General features: G+C 45.0%; 2 protein-coding genes across 2 annotated transcripts in view; one reads left to right on the forward strand and one right to left on the reverse strand.

Annotated features, from left to right (window-relative positions):
• The window catches only part of Brap (BRCA1 associated protein), a 34771-nt gene extending 22613 nt beyond the window's left edge, over nucleotides 1-12158 (reverse strand). The window contains exons 1-4 of the mRNA XM_005344468.3: nucleotides 11911-12158; nucleotides 10497-10658; nucleotides 9191-9386; nucleotides 6854-7043 (exon numbers count right to left, since the gene is read on the reverse strand). Of these exons, the coding sequence (XP_005344525.1) occupies nucleotides 6854-7043; nucleotides 9191-9386; nucleotides 10497-10658; nucleotides 11911-11992 (630 nt within the window). The 5' untranslated portion in view covers nucleotides 11993-12158. The remainder of the gene's footprint in view (nucleotides 1-6853; nucleotides 7044-9190; nucleotides 9387-10496; nucleotides 10659-11910) is intronic.
• Nucleotides 12159-12268: 110 nt separating this feature from the next.
• Acad10 (acyl-CoA dehydrogenase family member 10) overlaps nucleotides 12269-17212 on the forward strand; it is a 40009-nt gene continuing 35065 nt past the window's right edge. The window contains exon 1 of the mRNA XM_005344469.2: nucleotides 12269-12447. The gene's annotated coding sequence lies outside the window, so the exon portion shown is untranslated. The remainder of the gene's footprint in view (nucleotides 12448-17212) is intronic.

The raw sequence follows: 17212 nt of genomic DNA on the forward strand, positions 1-17212 counted from the left end.
TGGAAGAGCAGGCAATGCTCTTAACCACTGAGCCATCTCTCTAGCCCTTAGCTCAACTTCTATAGTACAAGGCACTAACTAGCTGTGGATCACGAGCTCTGTAAGTCTCACGAAATGACAGGACTTCTCACAGAAGGGTCGAGCATAAGACTAAAGCAAATGCACACGATACACACTATTGTATTTTTGAGGACATTATTCATCTATATCAAAGAAATATACTTCGAGGCCAGCAAGATAACTCAGCAGGTGAAAGTGGCCAACATCAAGCCTGACAATGAGTTCAATCCCTGCAACCCATATGGTAAAGCAACTCCTGCAAGCTATAATCTTACCTGCACATGCATACTGTAGCATGATTTCAAGCATGTGTACATGCTTGCACACACACCAATGCAACTAAAACTATAAGGAGATATACAGAAGCTAAAGAGATGGCTCTGCAGTTAAGAGCACATATTGCTCTGCTGGAGGACCTGGGTTCATTCTCCAGCACTATTTCCAGATGGCCCACAACCAGCTGTAACTCTGCCTCCAGGAAACTCAATACTCTCTTCTGGTCTTTGTAGGTACTACATACACATGGCAAACAAAAAAATTAAACCTAGTCTACAAAGTAAACTCCAGGACACCCAGAGATATTACACAGAGAAAACCTGTCTTGAAAAACCAAAACAATAATAATAAAAAATGTACTTTTGGTTTGTTGCTATATGAAAGACATCACTACTATACCCCTGGTCTGGTCTTAAACTCAAGACCATGTAACCTTACCCTCTTGAGTTTGGAGATGGCAAGTGTGCACTACCACACCAATAAAAACAGGCTTTGCTGTTATTTTATGGGTATTCAGCCTACGCTGGCATCAAATTCCTGGTCATTTTGCCTCTGCTATGATGAGGTTATGAGCACGTACTACCATGTACCATCATGCCCAGTCAAAATGTACCTCTTTCTGAAATGATACTGTCAACACCTGAAATCTCCAATGTGAACACATTGGCATCTTCTTTACAATGTAGGTACTAAAAATGCAGGCTGGAGACCCTTTATTAAACTAAACAGAATAAAAAACTCTACACTGTTAAAATGCCGCATGGGACTAGGTAAAATGCTAGTGCAGGGGAAGCTGAGGAAGTTGGACAGACTCTGAAGGCAGCTGGACAGTGGCGGTACACCCCTTTAACCCCAGCACTCAGGAGGCAAAGGCAGGCAGATCTCTGAGTTTGAGGCCAGCCTAGTCTAACAGACAGAGTGAGTTCCAAGACAGCCAAGACTATACAAAGAAACCCTGTCTTGAAAAACTAAAAAAAAAAAAAAAAATCTGAGAAGCACAGCGGTGGTGGCGCACGCCTTTAATCCTGGCACTCTGGGACTAGGAGGCAGGTGGATCTCTGTGAGTTTGAGGTCAGTCTGGTCTACAGAGTGAGTTCCAGGATAGTCAGAGACACACAGAGAAATGCTGTCTCAAAACAAACAAACAAACAAACAAAGGATCTGAGGACAGCTTTGAGTGGTGGCACACACAACTGGTAGATTTCTGCTAGTTCAAAGGCAGACTGGAGTCCCAGGAGAGTTAAGACAGAGTTTTGAAACCCTGTCTCAAAAAGACAAACAATAGAAAAAAAAGATTCTGAGGGCAGGAACTAGAGACATGGATCAGGTGAAGAGCACTTGCTCTTTGAGACGAGATCAGGCAGGTTCAGGGTGGTATGTACACCACTTGCTCTTTCAAATTTCCAAATTTGATTTCCTAGCACCAAGTGGTGGTTCAACCATCCTTACTCCAGATCCTGGGAGCTGATGCCCTCTTCTGAGCTCCAAGGACACACATGGTGCATGTCATACATGCAGGCAAAACATTCATACAAAGAAAATTAAATAAATCTGAATTTTTTTTCCAAGTTTGAGGAAGTTTTCCAAGTTTCATGATACTGGGAGACCTTATCTCAGAACAAGACAAAAGGTTAGAATTATATACAACCAAACACAAGAATTCCAACTTCTACTTTTTAGCTTTTTTTTTTTTAACTATGAAATGAACTCAGGAAAAGGTTAATCCATTATGATCAAGGCTTCCTTGCTAACACAGTCATCAGTTGCAGGGCAGAGAGTGTTGTTTTTATTTATTTATTTATTTATTTTTTAAAATTTATTTATTTATTAAAGATTTCTGCCTCCTCCCCGCCATGGCCTCCCATTTCTCCCCCTCCCCCGATCAAGTACCCCTCCCTTGTCAGGCCAAAGAGTGATTTTTGACTTTTTAAAAGGACCAGAGTGCTAGGCAGTTCTGACTGAGCACACCAGAGAGAAAGCGTTGCCACACTGTGCAACAGTCACCTGTCCCACCCATTTCTGCTTCCATGCCCTGATGATTTACAAATTCCTTCATGAAAGACTGAATTTCCTAAAGGTCACACTACTGATTTCTAAATTTTCACGAACCTCCAATGAGAGCTAAGACAACAAGGGCCAGCGAGATGATGTAGAGGGTAAAAGCACTTGCTACCAAGTCTCAGTTTGATTTTGATCGCTGAGATCCATATAGTAGGAGAGAACTGACTGCCAACACACACACACACACACACACACACACACACACACACACACACACACACACACACAGAGTAAATAGTTAGGGACAACAGAAATTACAAACTATTCAGAAGATTTTTTCGTTTTCATGAAAAAAGAGGGGAGCAAGAACACAGACAGGTGCCTGTGTATGTACTCCAGCTGTGTCTTCACACGACACTTCTGATCTAACTCTGGGAAGTGACTAGCTGGATCTTATTTGCACCCGATCTGTGGGCCCCTTCAGTACAGAGTTCTAAGTATAAGAACACACAGTTGTTAATGTGACTTTACAAATACCCCACCACCAGGGTTATTAAAAATGTGTTTGGAAGGCTGGAGAGATGGCTCAGTCAGTGGTTAACAGCACTGGCTGCTCTTCAGAGGAAGCAGGTTTGGTTCAACACCACATTGTTCACAACCATTTTTAACTCATTTCAGGGGCACAGACGTATATATGAGCAAAATACCCATAATTTGAGGCACTCTGGAGGTAGTGGATCAGTGGCTCCCTAAGCTGTTAGACTTGGTAGCATGTGTAGTACTAAGAACAGTGATAACATCACGGGTCCCTGTACTGACAGCTTTGTTCTCACGGTTCTGCATTCTAGACAGGCAGTGTCTTCGTTGGTATCCCCTAGAGGCATGAAAATCCTATATTTTGTTAAAAAGGTGAGGAAATTGGTTGCAGAGAGGCTAGTAATTAGAGTGACACCACTAGCTATCAATAACCAAGATGGATGAGGCCACTTTCAATCCCTGGGAGTGGGACACGTGTGTGGGTAAGGGGACAGTTACTGCTTGCAAGCCAGGAACAGCAGCAATACTTTACAGTGTCTACAACTATGATTACCAGATACTACAAAGAAAAAGGCACAGAACTAAATTAGGAAATGTCCTAAGCCCAAATTTGACATTAAAGTTCATGCTTATAACCTCCCAGGTCAGGAGGCTGAGGCCAGGTGTGTGTCTGAAAGTTCAAGGCTAGCCTAGGCTAAACAGTGATTTTCAGGAGACCTTGTCTCAAAATAAAAGAGTATTTTTTTAAAAAAATCATATATGGGGCCCAGTGAGGTAGTATACATCTTTAAGCCCAACACTTTGGGGGCAGAGGCAGGTAGATCTCTGTGAGTTTGAGGTCATTCTGGTATACATAGTTAATTCCAATGCAGTCTGGACAACTCTGCCTTTAAAATTACAAAAAACAAGCCGGGTGGTGGTGGCACCTTTAATCCCAGTATTTGGGAGACAGAGGCAGGCAGATCTCTGTGAGTTCAAGGACAGCCTGGTCTACAAGAACTAGTTCCAGGACAGGCACCAAAGCTACAGAGAAACTCTGTCTCAAAAAACAAACAAAACAAAACAAAACAAATTAGCCCAGTAGTGGTGGCAAACACCTTTAATCCCAGGACTCAGGAGACAGAGACAGGTAGATCTATCTCTGTGAGTTTAAGGACAGTATGGTCTACAGAGTGGGTTCCGGATAGCCAAAGCTACACAGTGAAACTCTAGTCTCGAAAAACCAAAACCAAACAAACAAAAAACAACCTCCCTTTAAAAAAAAAACAAAAACAGAACCATATACATATATACACACACATATGTATACACACATATGTATATATATATATGGTTATATACATACACACACACATATACACGTATATACGTACATATTATATGTAGGCCAGGGAGATGGCTCAGCAGGTAAAGGCATCAGATGCCAAGCCTCACAATCCCTGGAACCCACATGGTAGAGGAAAACCAACTCATGCAAGTTGTCCTCTGATCTCCACATGTGTCCAAACATGCAAATACATACTCATAAAAAATAAATAAAATGTAATTTGTGAAGATTGTATATAGGGGCCAGTGAGATGGCACAGTGGGTAAAGGCGCTTGCCTCCAAGCCTAGCAACCTGAATTCTATTCCTGTAATCTCACTCTGGATTCTCGAACAAGGAAGCCTGTGTCATGAATTCCCTTTGACTCACAAACCTCAATGACCCATCAGAGTGACATGCACACATTTGTAAACTCGCAGGATGGGATAGTTTATCTGGAGGAAACCTTTGACCGTAGAGGGAAGAGAAGTTAATTTTCCACAGACAGACTTGGTCACACTTCAGTGGACAAATATCATAGGATATAAAAACACAACAAAGCTGGGACAGCTCCTTAGGAACTCATCCACAGACACACATACTCATACGAACCAGCATGCTTATGGCAGTCCATGAAGGGAAGATGTGATAAACCTTCCTAGTTCAAACTGCACAGCTGCTTTCAGATCTGGGGACATCACTGTTCTTTCACTGGTCTGCCTCTCTGTACTGTCGACCACTCAACACTACAACTGGGAAGTGGAGAGATGGCTCAGTAGTAGAGAGATACTGCTTTGGCAGAGGACCAGCGTTTAGTTTCCAGCACCCATGTCAGGAGGTCTGTAACTCCAGCTCCAGGGGACATGACACACTCTTCTGGCTTCCACGGTCACTGCACTCACACACACAGGCACATAATAAAAAATTAAAAAGAAGCTGGGTGGTCGCGGCGTACGCCTTTAATCCCAGCACTAGGGAGGCAGAGGCAGGTGGATCTCTGTGAGTTCGAGGCCAGCCTGGTCTACAAGAGCTAGTTCCAGGACAGGCTCCAAAGCTACAGAGAAACCCTGTCTTGAAAAAAAAAGCTAATTAAAAAAATTTTTTAAAAAATCTTAAAAAACTATTTTCTAAAAAGTATAAAGATCATCTTGCGAACAGAATGAAAATGGGACAATGACAAATAGAACAATGACACCGACTACAGACATGTGTGGGCTTCCATGTCATCAAGGACTAATACCACAGGATAAGCAAACACAATGCCGATGTGTAGAAACCATGAGTCAGGTGTGGGGCAAGTCTGTCATCTAGTGACACAGAAGACTGAGGCACGAGATCTCAATCTGAGCTACAGAGTGAATACAAGGGCAGCCTGGGCAACTTAGTAAGATCCTGTCTCAAAACATAGAAAAGGAAAAAAGAGCTGGAGATATATTCAGGGGCAGAGCATCTACCTAGCATGTGTGGGGTGATGGGACAAATCAAAGGGCCACAAAAGTTAACAATAAATAATTTTTTTATTTTTAAAAATAATGGCACCGGCAGGACTACAATTCCAGAGGTACCAACTAGTTCCCTGCGGGGACCATTCCTACATCAAGTCCTTGGCTGGTGATGAAATGCTGCTCTTGTTCTCAGATGGGAGCCACAACATCTTCTATGATAACAAGTATGACCGTGGGATGAAGGCCTTTTTGGACTGCCTACAGCAGTTTGTGAAGATGCTAAAGAAGGAGGAAGGCCTCTTCCTGCCCTACAGGATCCACGTGAAGGGAGGTATGCTGGAGGATGCCATGGGCAGTGGGAAATGCTACTCCATCAGGACCCACCTGAACACAGAGGACGAGTGGGCAAAGGCTCTTAAATTCATGCTTACCAACTTAAAGTTGATTCTTGCTTGGGCTTCGTCAAAGTATTACTGTAAGAAGTAACCAACTGAAGGGGACATAGGATCACTCCTGCATTAAAAATGATCGGTAAAGAGAGGAGAGAATTGGCGGGAGATGAATGGAGTTGGGATAGTGGGGAGAAAAGCTCGTTTGAGCTTTTCAAGAAAAACTGGCTCTATTGTGGAGTGGACCTTGGGAGGACAGCAGTCATGGGATCAGGCTTCGGGATTATGTTTTCTCTAAGACAATTTCAATAAACGTTTACATTTTCTTAAGTGAAAAAAAAATAATGGCACCGCAGAATAGAGGAACAATGGATAATGCCTCTAACTACTATCAGAAGATCCTAGTTTCAACGCATGGCTGGTTGGTCATCTTAGGTTTTGTTGTTGGGTATGGTGGTGCACACCTTTAGCCCTAACACTGGGAAGCAAAGGCAAACAGATCTCTGTGAGTTCCAAGCCAGCCTGGTCTTCAAAGAAAGTACCAGCCAGTCAGGGCTGGACATTAAGACCCTGTAAAATTAAAGCAAGTACCAGCCAGTCAGGGCTGGACATTAAGACCCTGTGAAACTAAAGCAAGTTCCAGCCAGTCAGGGCTGGACATGAAGACCTGTGAAACTAAAGCACCACTGTAACTGTGTTTCTAGTAGCTATGGGGCCACAACCAGTTGCCCACTTCCTAAAGGAAACATAACCATATTCGAGGCCTGAAACACACACAGCTGGCATCACAGTAACAACAGCATGTCTGCAACAGAGCGACATCTAGCATCTTAACTTTTACCTGTGCACTGAACTTGATCAGCACCATATACTGATTCGGAGTAGAATCTCTGATGATTTTCATCTGTTCAATCACATCATTGAATGGGGCGACAAACTTCATAAGGTCGTGACTGGTCATGGTGGCAGGGACAGTGAGAACACACAGCATGGCACTACGCCGCACATCTTCCTTTAAGGAGGTCATCTTACTAAGAGGATGATAATGAGATTGTTTTGAAGAATTTGGAGAACACTAACCAAACAACTCTGTCCAAGAAAATATGAAAAAATAAAACAACTAATATTTCACCATCAACCTAAACAACCTGTGAGTCTGCTGAATCTTTTCATATGTCTGCAGTGTACTTTAAGGCAAGCTCTACGTTCCATATTACCTTCCATCAGAGTTTTTCGATCTTTTTAAAAAATATTTTATTAAATCCTTGAGAATTCCACACAACGTATTTTGAGTATATTCATCCCACCAAGCTCTTCTCCAGAATTTTTCTCTTTTCCTTCTGGTTTTTAAAGACAGGGTTTCTCTGTGTACAGCTCTGGCTGTTCTAGAACTCATTTGTAGACCAGGTGAGCTTTGAACTCACAGAGATCTGCCTGCCTCTGCCACCACACCCAGCCCTCTTCGGAATTTTCAATCATGGCTTAAAGGGTTCTTATTCTATACTAGCCAGACTCAGTGTTTTATTTTCTTTTTTTTTTTTTTGGTTTTTCGAGACAGGGTTTCTCTGTGGTTTTGGAGCCTGTCCCGGAACTAGCTCTTGTAGACCAGGCTGGACTCGAACTCCCAGAGATCCGCCTGCCTCTGCCTCCCGAGTGCTGGGATTAAAGGCGTGCGCCACCACCGCTTTTCAAAAAAGGTTTACTTTTATGCATATGAGTGTTTGCCTATAGATATGTCTGTGCACCACATGTAGGCCTGGTGCCCAGAAAAGGCATGGGATTCCCTAGTACTAGTGTTAAAGATGGCTGTGAGTTACCTTATGGGTGCTGGGAACTGAACCCAGGTCTCTGCAAAAGCAGCAAGTGTTCTAAACCTCTGAGCCATCTTTCCAGCACCGTGTTTTATTCTTTTAACATATTAATTTTTGAATAGTAATATATTGTCAAATAACTGTGAAGCACAGTGCTACTGTGAATTTCTCTTAAGAGAGCTCTAGGGGAAGAAAGACCTGTAAAGCTACATGAGAATTCTAAATGCAAGGATGTGACTGAAGATTACAAAAAGTGCTGCCGAGCTAAACTTTTGGGAGGGAGGAAAGGGAACCTTCAACAATGCAATTGAAAACTGCTAGGTTCCAAACTGGCTACCTGATGACTGGCTGTTTTCCCAGGAGGGATCTGGGAAACAAGTTCAGGCAAGGACAGTCATTGAGACGTAACCAAACCAATTATCCTAGCCAGGCAGCCTAAGGCCCAAGTATTTATCTATTCAAGTGCTTCCTTTCCTTGGGCTTCCAGAAGCAAGCTTAAAAAAACAAAAACAAAACAAACAAACAAGGGGCTGGAGAAATAGCTCAGCGGTTAAGAGCACTGACTGCTCTTCCAGAGGACCCGGGTTCGATTCCAAGCACCCACATGGCAGTTCACAACTGTCTGAAAAAAATGCAGTTCCATGAGATCTGACACCTTCACACCAACGAACATAATAAAGTTAAAATAAAAAAAAAAAGTTAAAAACAAACAAACAAACAAACAAAAAAAAGGAGAGGAAAAGGTGTAAAAAGTCAAGTCTAGTAACACACACATTTACAGGCTGATCTCTATGAAGTTCTAAGTTGTAAGACCTTGTCTCACAAACAAAATAAAGATAAAAACAACAACAACAAAAACCCTCAAAAACAAAATAAAAACCAAAGTCATAGAAGAGGTATTTCAATGAAAATGAGTTAGCTGGCTTCTTAGCTAAGGTACAGTTGCGTAAGGACAAGGACATGTGGTGCTTTACCTCATTTGATTTTCAATTCCCCAATCAATACCCATGCCTAACAGCTAACAGAATATTTCCAAACATTTCTTCTTGTTTTTGTTTTTTCCAAGACAGGATTTCTCTGTATAACAGCCCTGACTTTCCTGGAACTCAATTTTAGACCAGGTTGGCTTCAAACTCACAGAGATCCCCCTGCCTCTGCCTGAGTGCTGGGATTAAAGGTGTGCGCCACGAGGCGCAGCTCCACAGCATTCTTTAAGTGCACCTACATTATTTACTTTTAAGTATGGAAAGTTTTGGCCCAATCTACACTGTCGAACAAGCATTTCAGAACTCTAATACACAGTCTTAAAGGTAGGCAGTTGCACAGACTTCTTTCCCTACTCAAAGCGTAATCAGAGCTTGTCTTACTTCGTCTTATACAGGTGCATGATGCCATGGACTATCTCAACGGAAGGGTTGCCGCTGAAGAAGGATATCTGGTCTGGGAGCTGCTTGGACGGGGAGTCTGGGGCTGTGTTCACCGACTCGTTTTGCTTTCTGCTTCTCTGTGCAGACAGGGAGGCTGTTGAAGACTTCTTTTCTTCCATTGTGTCTCTCAACTCATCTTACAAAAGCAAAGTTAGCAGATAACAAACAGCTGAAAATAAGCTTCAGGAGCCCAATAAAGTCAGAATTTCAAGCTGGAAAATGAACTGTGATGGAGACACTATACTGTATTGCATTAAGCACACTGGAGGCTGAAGCAAGAGGAGTGTAGATCCGGGCTGTCATAGAAATCTTGTCATAACACACAAACCATACTGACAGAAATGCTGAGCTCGGGAACATCTCAACTTTAAAGCTTTCCCTGCCTAAAAACATCTCCTCACATCCTTGTAAAAATATGTTAGCACCCTAAAAAAAAAAAAAAAAACCCAGGAAGGGCCCATCCCATATCCAGCAGTAACCCAACACTAGGGCACCTCACAATCCAGCAAAACCCGAACAAAACAGGCAACATTTACCACCTGCTCCTCATTGAGACCAAAATCAGAGCACTCTGAAAACCAAACCTTCCAGTTCTGACCACACCTATGCTGGAGATGCAGAATGCATCCACTCCCTCAGCTGAGCACTGCAGGGAAGTGAGGGCTTGGCAAGCTGACCCAGATGCACTGCTCCCCGGGAGCACTCCCCACTACAGTTAAGAATCCACTTCATTACACTCCACAATTTGTTTTCTTTACTATTCCTCTGAAACAGGCTCTTCTTATGTTAGCTGTTTGCAAGCTCCAGGGTTTAAATAACCATTCTGCCTCTGCCCTGAGTGGCTGACTAAAGGCATGTAACTCTGCACCCAATCTTAGTACTATTTAGGGGGGAAAAATTTAAAAACAAAATGAAACATGGCTTCACAAAAATCACACAGAGCACAGAAGTGATAAAAAATAAAAGCATGCTGGAGGAAGTTGGTAGAGTGCTTGCCTACACGTGCAAGGCCTTGGGTCTGAGCCACAGCCACAGATAAACTGGATATAGTGGTATGTACACACAATCTCCCAACATTCAAAGGATGAAGAATTAGAAGTTCAAGGTCATTCTCAGCTTCACACACTGTAGCAGGTCAGGTCAGTGTGGGCTAAATAAGATCTTCTGTTGAAAATAAAATATGACGCCAGCGGTGAGCCTCATGGGCTTACAATACAAAAGCAAGGCCAGGTTCCTGAGGGCATACCTGGGCTGGCCTTCATGGTCTCGATAATCACATCAGTCATTTCCCGCCGGCCAAGGTGCTGGTGGATGATTGCTGCTTTCTCCCCTGGTGACTTCCCTTCTAGACAGGCGGCAGCTGAAGCCAGTGTCTTCTTTTTGATCTCCTCATCGGACATCTCCCCAGCTGAAGAACACATGAATGATTAATACCTGATGACAGAACAAATTCCCCTCCCTTCTCGGCACTCCAATCAATAGGGTTCCTCCTTGTTTGCTGCGCTTCCCCAAATGGGTGAGACTGAGTTTGCAGTATGTGCCTCTGTCCCTTCAGGACCCCTACAGCACACCTCCACCTCACCCCTGGTAACCATCAGTGGTGTCTATCACAATACTCTCAGAAACATGGCGCTGTTTACTGAAATCATGTCCTTAAACCCACAGGAATAGGGGCCTTCCAGAACGATCCTCGATTATACCCAGATGAACTACCATGAGTAGCACCTAGTAAAGTGAGAGCCTATGTTGTGGCCAAAATGCAAGTCTCACGAATAAACGGCATTTCAGAGACCCTGAGGCAGGACTGAAATACCCTTACCATCAGCTCTGAGGCGAGGTGGACCCCAGGCTTGCCAGGACCAGATCATCCCACACAACCCAGCATGCCATAGAAACGCTCACTGTCTTTGTTGCATAAATGACTCCATGATTGGCCCATGAGGATACCTATAAGTGACTAGTTGACTTCCAGAACTAGGGGTCACTTTGAGCCCTTGAAAAATGTTTGTAATCTCGAAATAAATCATACTCGTTTGAGTAACAAAATGCACAACACGGTAAGACCACATTCTTCCACTGTAGTTCCAAATGCTGGACTCACGGAGTGTCCAGCGATGCCACTTCCCTTGAAAAAGCGGCACCCCCCCCCTTTCCATCAATTTATCACATTTATTCCGTACGCCACAGATTAGAGACCACATCTGATTCTCCGCACGATGAAGCTCTGACACATACCAAGCAATCACCCTCCCACACACCTTTTTTTCTGTTTGTTGGGACAGGCTTTTCTGGAACTCAGACTGGCTTGTGTTTCACCTGTCCTCCTGCCTCCACCTCGGGAGCCTCTAATCTCCTGAACCAATGTCACCAGGTAATGTTTTGACGACAAAGCTAAATGGCCCACTAAGGAAGTCTGCGGCGGCTGGGGAAGACGTCAGATTCTCGGACCCAGCTGGGTTCGAATCCCTGTTTCCACCCACTCATACCTAACTTTAGGCAGATGATTTCCCCACCGGCCTGTTTGCCAGTTTGGAAAAGGCTCAGAGCATCCCCCAGGCCGCGCGTCCCGCAGCGAAAGCGTCGAGGGGGACGCCGAGCAGAGGCACCTGGCAGCCCCTAGGCGGCCGACCTGTCAGCCCTGCGCGAGGCCGCGGACTCACCGGCGGCGCTGAAGCCGAAGTCGGCGGGGACCGGCGAGTGATCCGCGAGCTCCAGTCGGATGACCACCAGTGACACACTCATAGGGCAGGCGCTGGTCGGCGTGGGCCCCGGCGGGATGAGGGGAGGCTGCGGGCCGAGCCCAGAGGCCGAGCGGCCCGCAGTCGGCAGCGCCGCCACCGCCTCAGAGCCGCGGCCGCCGCCTCGGCAGCGGTAGCCTTCTCGCGCAGCCGGCCGAGCCACAACAACCTCCACTTCCGCCTCCCGGCCGCCGTCTCTGACCCGCGGGGTCGCGCACGCGCCTGCGCCAGCAGGAAGGAGGCGCGGTCCTCCGGCGCGCGTGCGCTCTCCATCGCACAGGCTCAACCTTGGCTGAGGTACTCCGAGGTTGTCCCGGGAGAGTGCTTGGACTGTGTAGAGCGCTGCTGCCTCTTTTGCGTTCGACCCCTCGCTCCTATCGTTCCGCCCACTCTCCGGCCAGGTTCTTCCAGGCTTTTTGGTTTCCTGGGTCTTCTACCTCAGGTCTTAACTTTATGCAGGTATGGCGATGGGCTGGTTAGGAGCGCAGGGGCTTCACAGATGACCCCTGAGAGCCTGACACTGCGGGCTTTGTGGGGTAGTTTTGCAGATGTGGAAAACAGTCCCTACCGGGACTACCTTCAACACTTGTGCCATCTGAGCTAGTCGATGCATAGCACCACACGGTCGTGTAAAATGAAACGCCATGTGGAGACGGAGAAGCCTGTAGGTTCTGGTTAAATTTGGGTTTGTTGTTTGATTGTTTTGAGATGGGGTCTGGTGTAGTGCAGGCTGATCGAACTCTTTAAGTTGCAGAGGATGTCCTTGAACTTCTGCTCTTCCTGCCTCTTCCACCTCCCCATTGATTAGGGGCCTCTGCTGAAGGCTTTGTGCTTGACATGGTGGCAGGATAAAACTAACGCAAGAATTGTCTGCCATGCATTTGCCATAGTGAGCATACACACTGGAATGTACTTCAGTGGTAGAATGCTTGGGGTACCGGCTCTGAGTTCAATGTCCAGTAAACACACACACACTCACACTGGGTTCAATGTCCAGCACACACACAAGGAAAAGGAAAAGAAAAGCCAGTTAAAATCAATGCATATGTGGAAAAAACATGACAGGTTACTTTTCTGTGTATATGCTATAATGTATGAAATGTGGGAGAAAGGACTTGTCCCCAAACTGTATCCGTTACAGGAACACACGATACATAGAAGAGCTTATGCTATATCCTATGTACTACGTCTCACACCCTGTTAATGCCAGGGTTTCCCAACTTCTGTCTTGCTCACGTTTTGGGTCCTGATAACCCTTTTGAGGTGCATGTCTGTCTGTGGACCACAGATGTCAGTAGTACTCTCTCTTCCTGGTGATCAACAAAAATGTGCCAGATACTGCTAAATGTCCCCTCTATGGAAAGCTCCTGGCTTATATGAAAGTGCACTAGCCACCCACTCAGAGCGCATCATGTGACCATGTGTCAGTAGTAGGCATACCTTTCTGTGTTTTGTTTTGAGACAGGGTTTCTCTGTGTATCTCTGACTGCCTTGGAACTCGCTCTGGCCTCGAAGCTCACAGAGATCCTCCTGCCTGTGCCTCCCTAGTGCTGGGATTAAAGGTGTGCGCCACCACTGCCCAGTCAGTAGTACACATACCTTTGTGGTGCTGAGGATTGACCTACCTTTGGCACGCTAAACACATGCCATGGTGCTGAGGCACACCCCTAGCTCAAGTGGTAGGTAAGTAGTGTGCCAGGTACTTACTCGATAGTTTTCCATCCTTTACCTCAGGTAATGGTGATCCTGAAGATGAAGACTTTCCTCCATCTAGCCGGGTCCCACTGGACCGGTTTCTCTTGGCCCACTGGGTCCCCTCAGCTGCTTATTAAATAACCATTCTGAGGCTTAATATCAGTTACAGTTGTTTGGCCAATGGCTTAAGTTTCTTACTAACTAGCCCTAACTATAAATTAACCCATTTCTACCAGTTTATATTTTCCCATGAGGCCTTCTTCCCCAGCGGCTACATGGCGTCTCCTTGACTCTGCCTACTCTTTCTCTCTATATCCGTTTGGATTTCCTGCCTGTCTTTACTCTGCTAAGTCAATGGTCAAAACAGTTCTATTCATCAGCCAATAAAAGCAACGCATATTTGTAGCATACAGAGGGCAGCCCACAGACTAAGGTGCTGGGGCACACCCCCAGCTCAAGTGGCAGGTAAAGGTGTGTCAGGTACTAACTCGATAGCTTTACATTCTTTTTTTTAAATATTTATTTATTTATTATGTATACAATATTCTGTCTGTGTGTATGTCTGCAGGACAGAGGAGGGCACCAGACCTCATTACAGATGGTTGTGAGCCACCATGTGGTTGCTGGGAATTGAACTCAGGACCTTTGGAAGAGCAGGCAATGCTCTTAACCGCTAAGCCATCTCTCCAGCCCCCAGCTTTACATTCTTTACTGCAGGTAATGGTGACACCTTTTGGCAATAGGTACTATAACTGCCCCATTTTACATAGGAGCAATCTAAGGCACAGATAGAGTATTGTCCCCAAGATTTTACTTCCAGTAGGTAGCAGAACCAGAATTTGAAATTAGAACATCACCCCGTATCAGTTATGTCTTTGCTAAGCCATCTCTGTAATATATAACAATGCACTGTGTGGCTATTTATGAAATTATAATTCAGGCAGTAAGTCTACATTATTCTAACCTCATCCTTCCGATTGACAGGGAGACAATAAATCTTCTTTTTGGTATAAAAGATTACAGTTCCAGAGAACTAGTATCATTAACCAGGAATGGACAAGCTGTCAGAGCTCTTTGTGGCTGTCAGTCCTGTGGTGTGTCCCTACTCTTCCCTCCCTGTGTCCTCCAGCGCTCTCCCTCTTCTTGCTGTGTAGCCTTGACTAAGGTGGCCTTCAAGGCTGTCCTGCCTCTGCCTCCCTTGTGCTAGGAGCACAGCCGTGCATCCCCACTCCCTGCTGTTTTCTGGTCCATCCAGTTGATTCATCCTTCAGCTCACTTCACCCGAGGAACTGCTGTGACTCTAGAAACAGCACCAGGCCCCCGGGGATGGATGTCTAAAAGATAATTAAGACAGTCCTCATGGAGCTTGCTACAGGAGCAGATAGAACAGTTACCATGTGATCGGGTAAATACTTCACTAAGGTACAGAACAATGAAGGTGAAGGTGGGGGAACCCCACCCCAAAGCTGCTATAGCCAGCATGGGAAAAGAAATAAAATCTCCAGGGAAGAAGGCAAGGCTGAGGTGTAAAACGAGTGGAAATTCCCCAGGCAGATGAAACAGGGAAAAGGGCTCTGGTCTACAGCAGGTGCCAAGGTCTGGAGGCATGAGAGAGCTTGCCTAGTGTGTACAAAGGCCAGAGTTGATCCAGCAACACACAACCAGAGGTGGTAACAGAAGCCTGTAGTCTCAGCCTGCACAGCAGCCTGGGTTCTTCCTAGGCTTTGACCCTGGCATGGAGAGAAGTGACACTGAGAGGAAGCTCATCAGCCTTCAAGTTTGGGTTGGTTTTCACAATAGAGATTCTCTGTGTAATAGCCTTGACTGTCTTGGAACTATGCAGACCAGGTTGACGTGGTCAAATATCCACCTGCCTTTGCCTCCCAAGTGCTGGGATCAAAGGTGTGTACCACCATGCCAAGCAAGCTATTTTTTCTTTTCTACCGAATGCAGCTATTTGATTGTTCGTTTCTTTAGTTTTTGTTTTGTTTTTTGAAACAGGGTTCCAATGTGTAGCCTTGGCTGTCCTGGAACTCACATTATAGACTAGGCTCTCCTCGAACTTGCTGAGATCTGTCTGCCTCTGCCTCCCAAATGCTGAGATTAAAGGTTTGTATCACCACGCCCAGCTGAGTAAATTAATTTTAAAAAAGATTATTTTTGATTATGTGTGTGTGTGTGTGTGTGTTGTATGTTTTCACCACAGTGCAGATGCCTGGCAGATCTAATTTTTTTTAAAGATTTATGTATTTATTATGCATACAGTGTTCTGTCTGTATGTGTGCCTACAGACAGAAGACAGATCTCATTATAGATGGTTTTGAGCCACCATGTGGTTGCTGGGAATTGAACTCAGGACCTCTGGAAGAATAGTCAGTGCTCTTAACCTCTGAGCCATTTCTCCAGCCCTAGATCCAATTTTTGATGAAAAGGTACATCAAGTCATTTTCAATATTTGCCACTTTAGAATCTTATGTTAGTTGAGTAGAGAGGTCCATATGTGCTAGCCATACCAGATTCTTGGGGAGGCTGAGGCATGAGGATTGCTTGATTCCAGGAATTGGAAACCATCTTGCATAGCAGATAATAAAAGAGAATAAATAAATAAATAAAGCAAAAATAAAAGAGAAAAAAAAGAATAAAAATTGCTTTTTATGTTTTTTTTTTGAGTTCTTTTATTTTTTACCTGGGGTGTGTGTGTTTGTTTGTTTAGATAGGATCGCATTAGGTAGCCCTGGCTGGCCTGGAACTCACAGAGATCCTTTGCCTATGTCTCCTCAGTGCTAGGATAAAAGGTGTGCACTAGCAAACCCCAATAAGTGCCTAAAGTCTTATGCTTGGTTAAGAAGGCCTCCAAAGTTAGGGAAGCAGGCCTTTTGGGATTCTGGTGAAGGAAGGGGCCCAGAGACAGTTTGCTTCTGAGAGCTCGGACCCAATCAGTGGGTCGATCCCATGATGGATTGATAACATGATGTCTTTGTTAGAAGTGGCATCTTACCCTGGCCGTTTCCCATATTCCCTCTCTTTGCTTCTTGCTTGGCTGTGAAGTACATATCTCTTTACTGTCTTGCTTCCTGCTACCATGATGTTCTTTCTGGCCAAGTTCATGGAGCCGCGCAGCCACGAACTGAGCTCTCTGAAACCATGTGCCAGAACAAATCGTTCCCCTGTGCTGCTTCTGTCAGGGAGTGGGTCACCGCAACGGAAAGGGTTATTAATGCACAGGTTGCCTAGGCTAGCGTGAATTCACCAGTCCTACCTCAGCAGCTCCAATGAAGGTTTTAAAATGGGTTAAACTGGGCGTGGTGATGCCAGCTTTTATTTTTTATTTATTTTTTTAAAATATTTATTTATTATGTATACAATATTCTGTCTGTATGTCTGCAGTGCAGACCAGAAGAGGGCACCAGACCTCATTACAAATGGTTGTGAGCCACCATGTGGTTGCTGGGAATTGAACTCAGGACCTTTGGAAGAGCAGTCAATGCTCTTAACCCCTGAGCCATCTCTCCAGCCCTTTTTTTTTTTT

This window comes from Microtus ochrogaster, chromosome 2, assembly GCF_000317375.1.
Source record: "Microtus ochrogaster isolate Prairie Vole_2 chromosome 2, MicOch1.0, whole genome shotgun sequence".
Lineage (NCBI taxonomy): Eukaryota > Metazoa > Chordata > Mammalia > Rodentia > Cricetidae > Microtus > Microtus ochrogaster.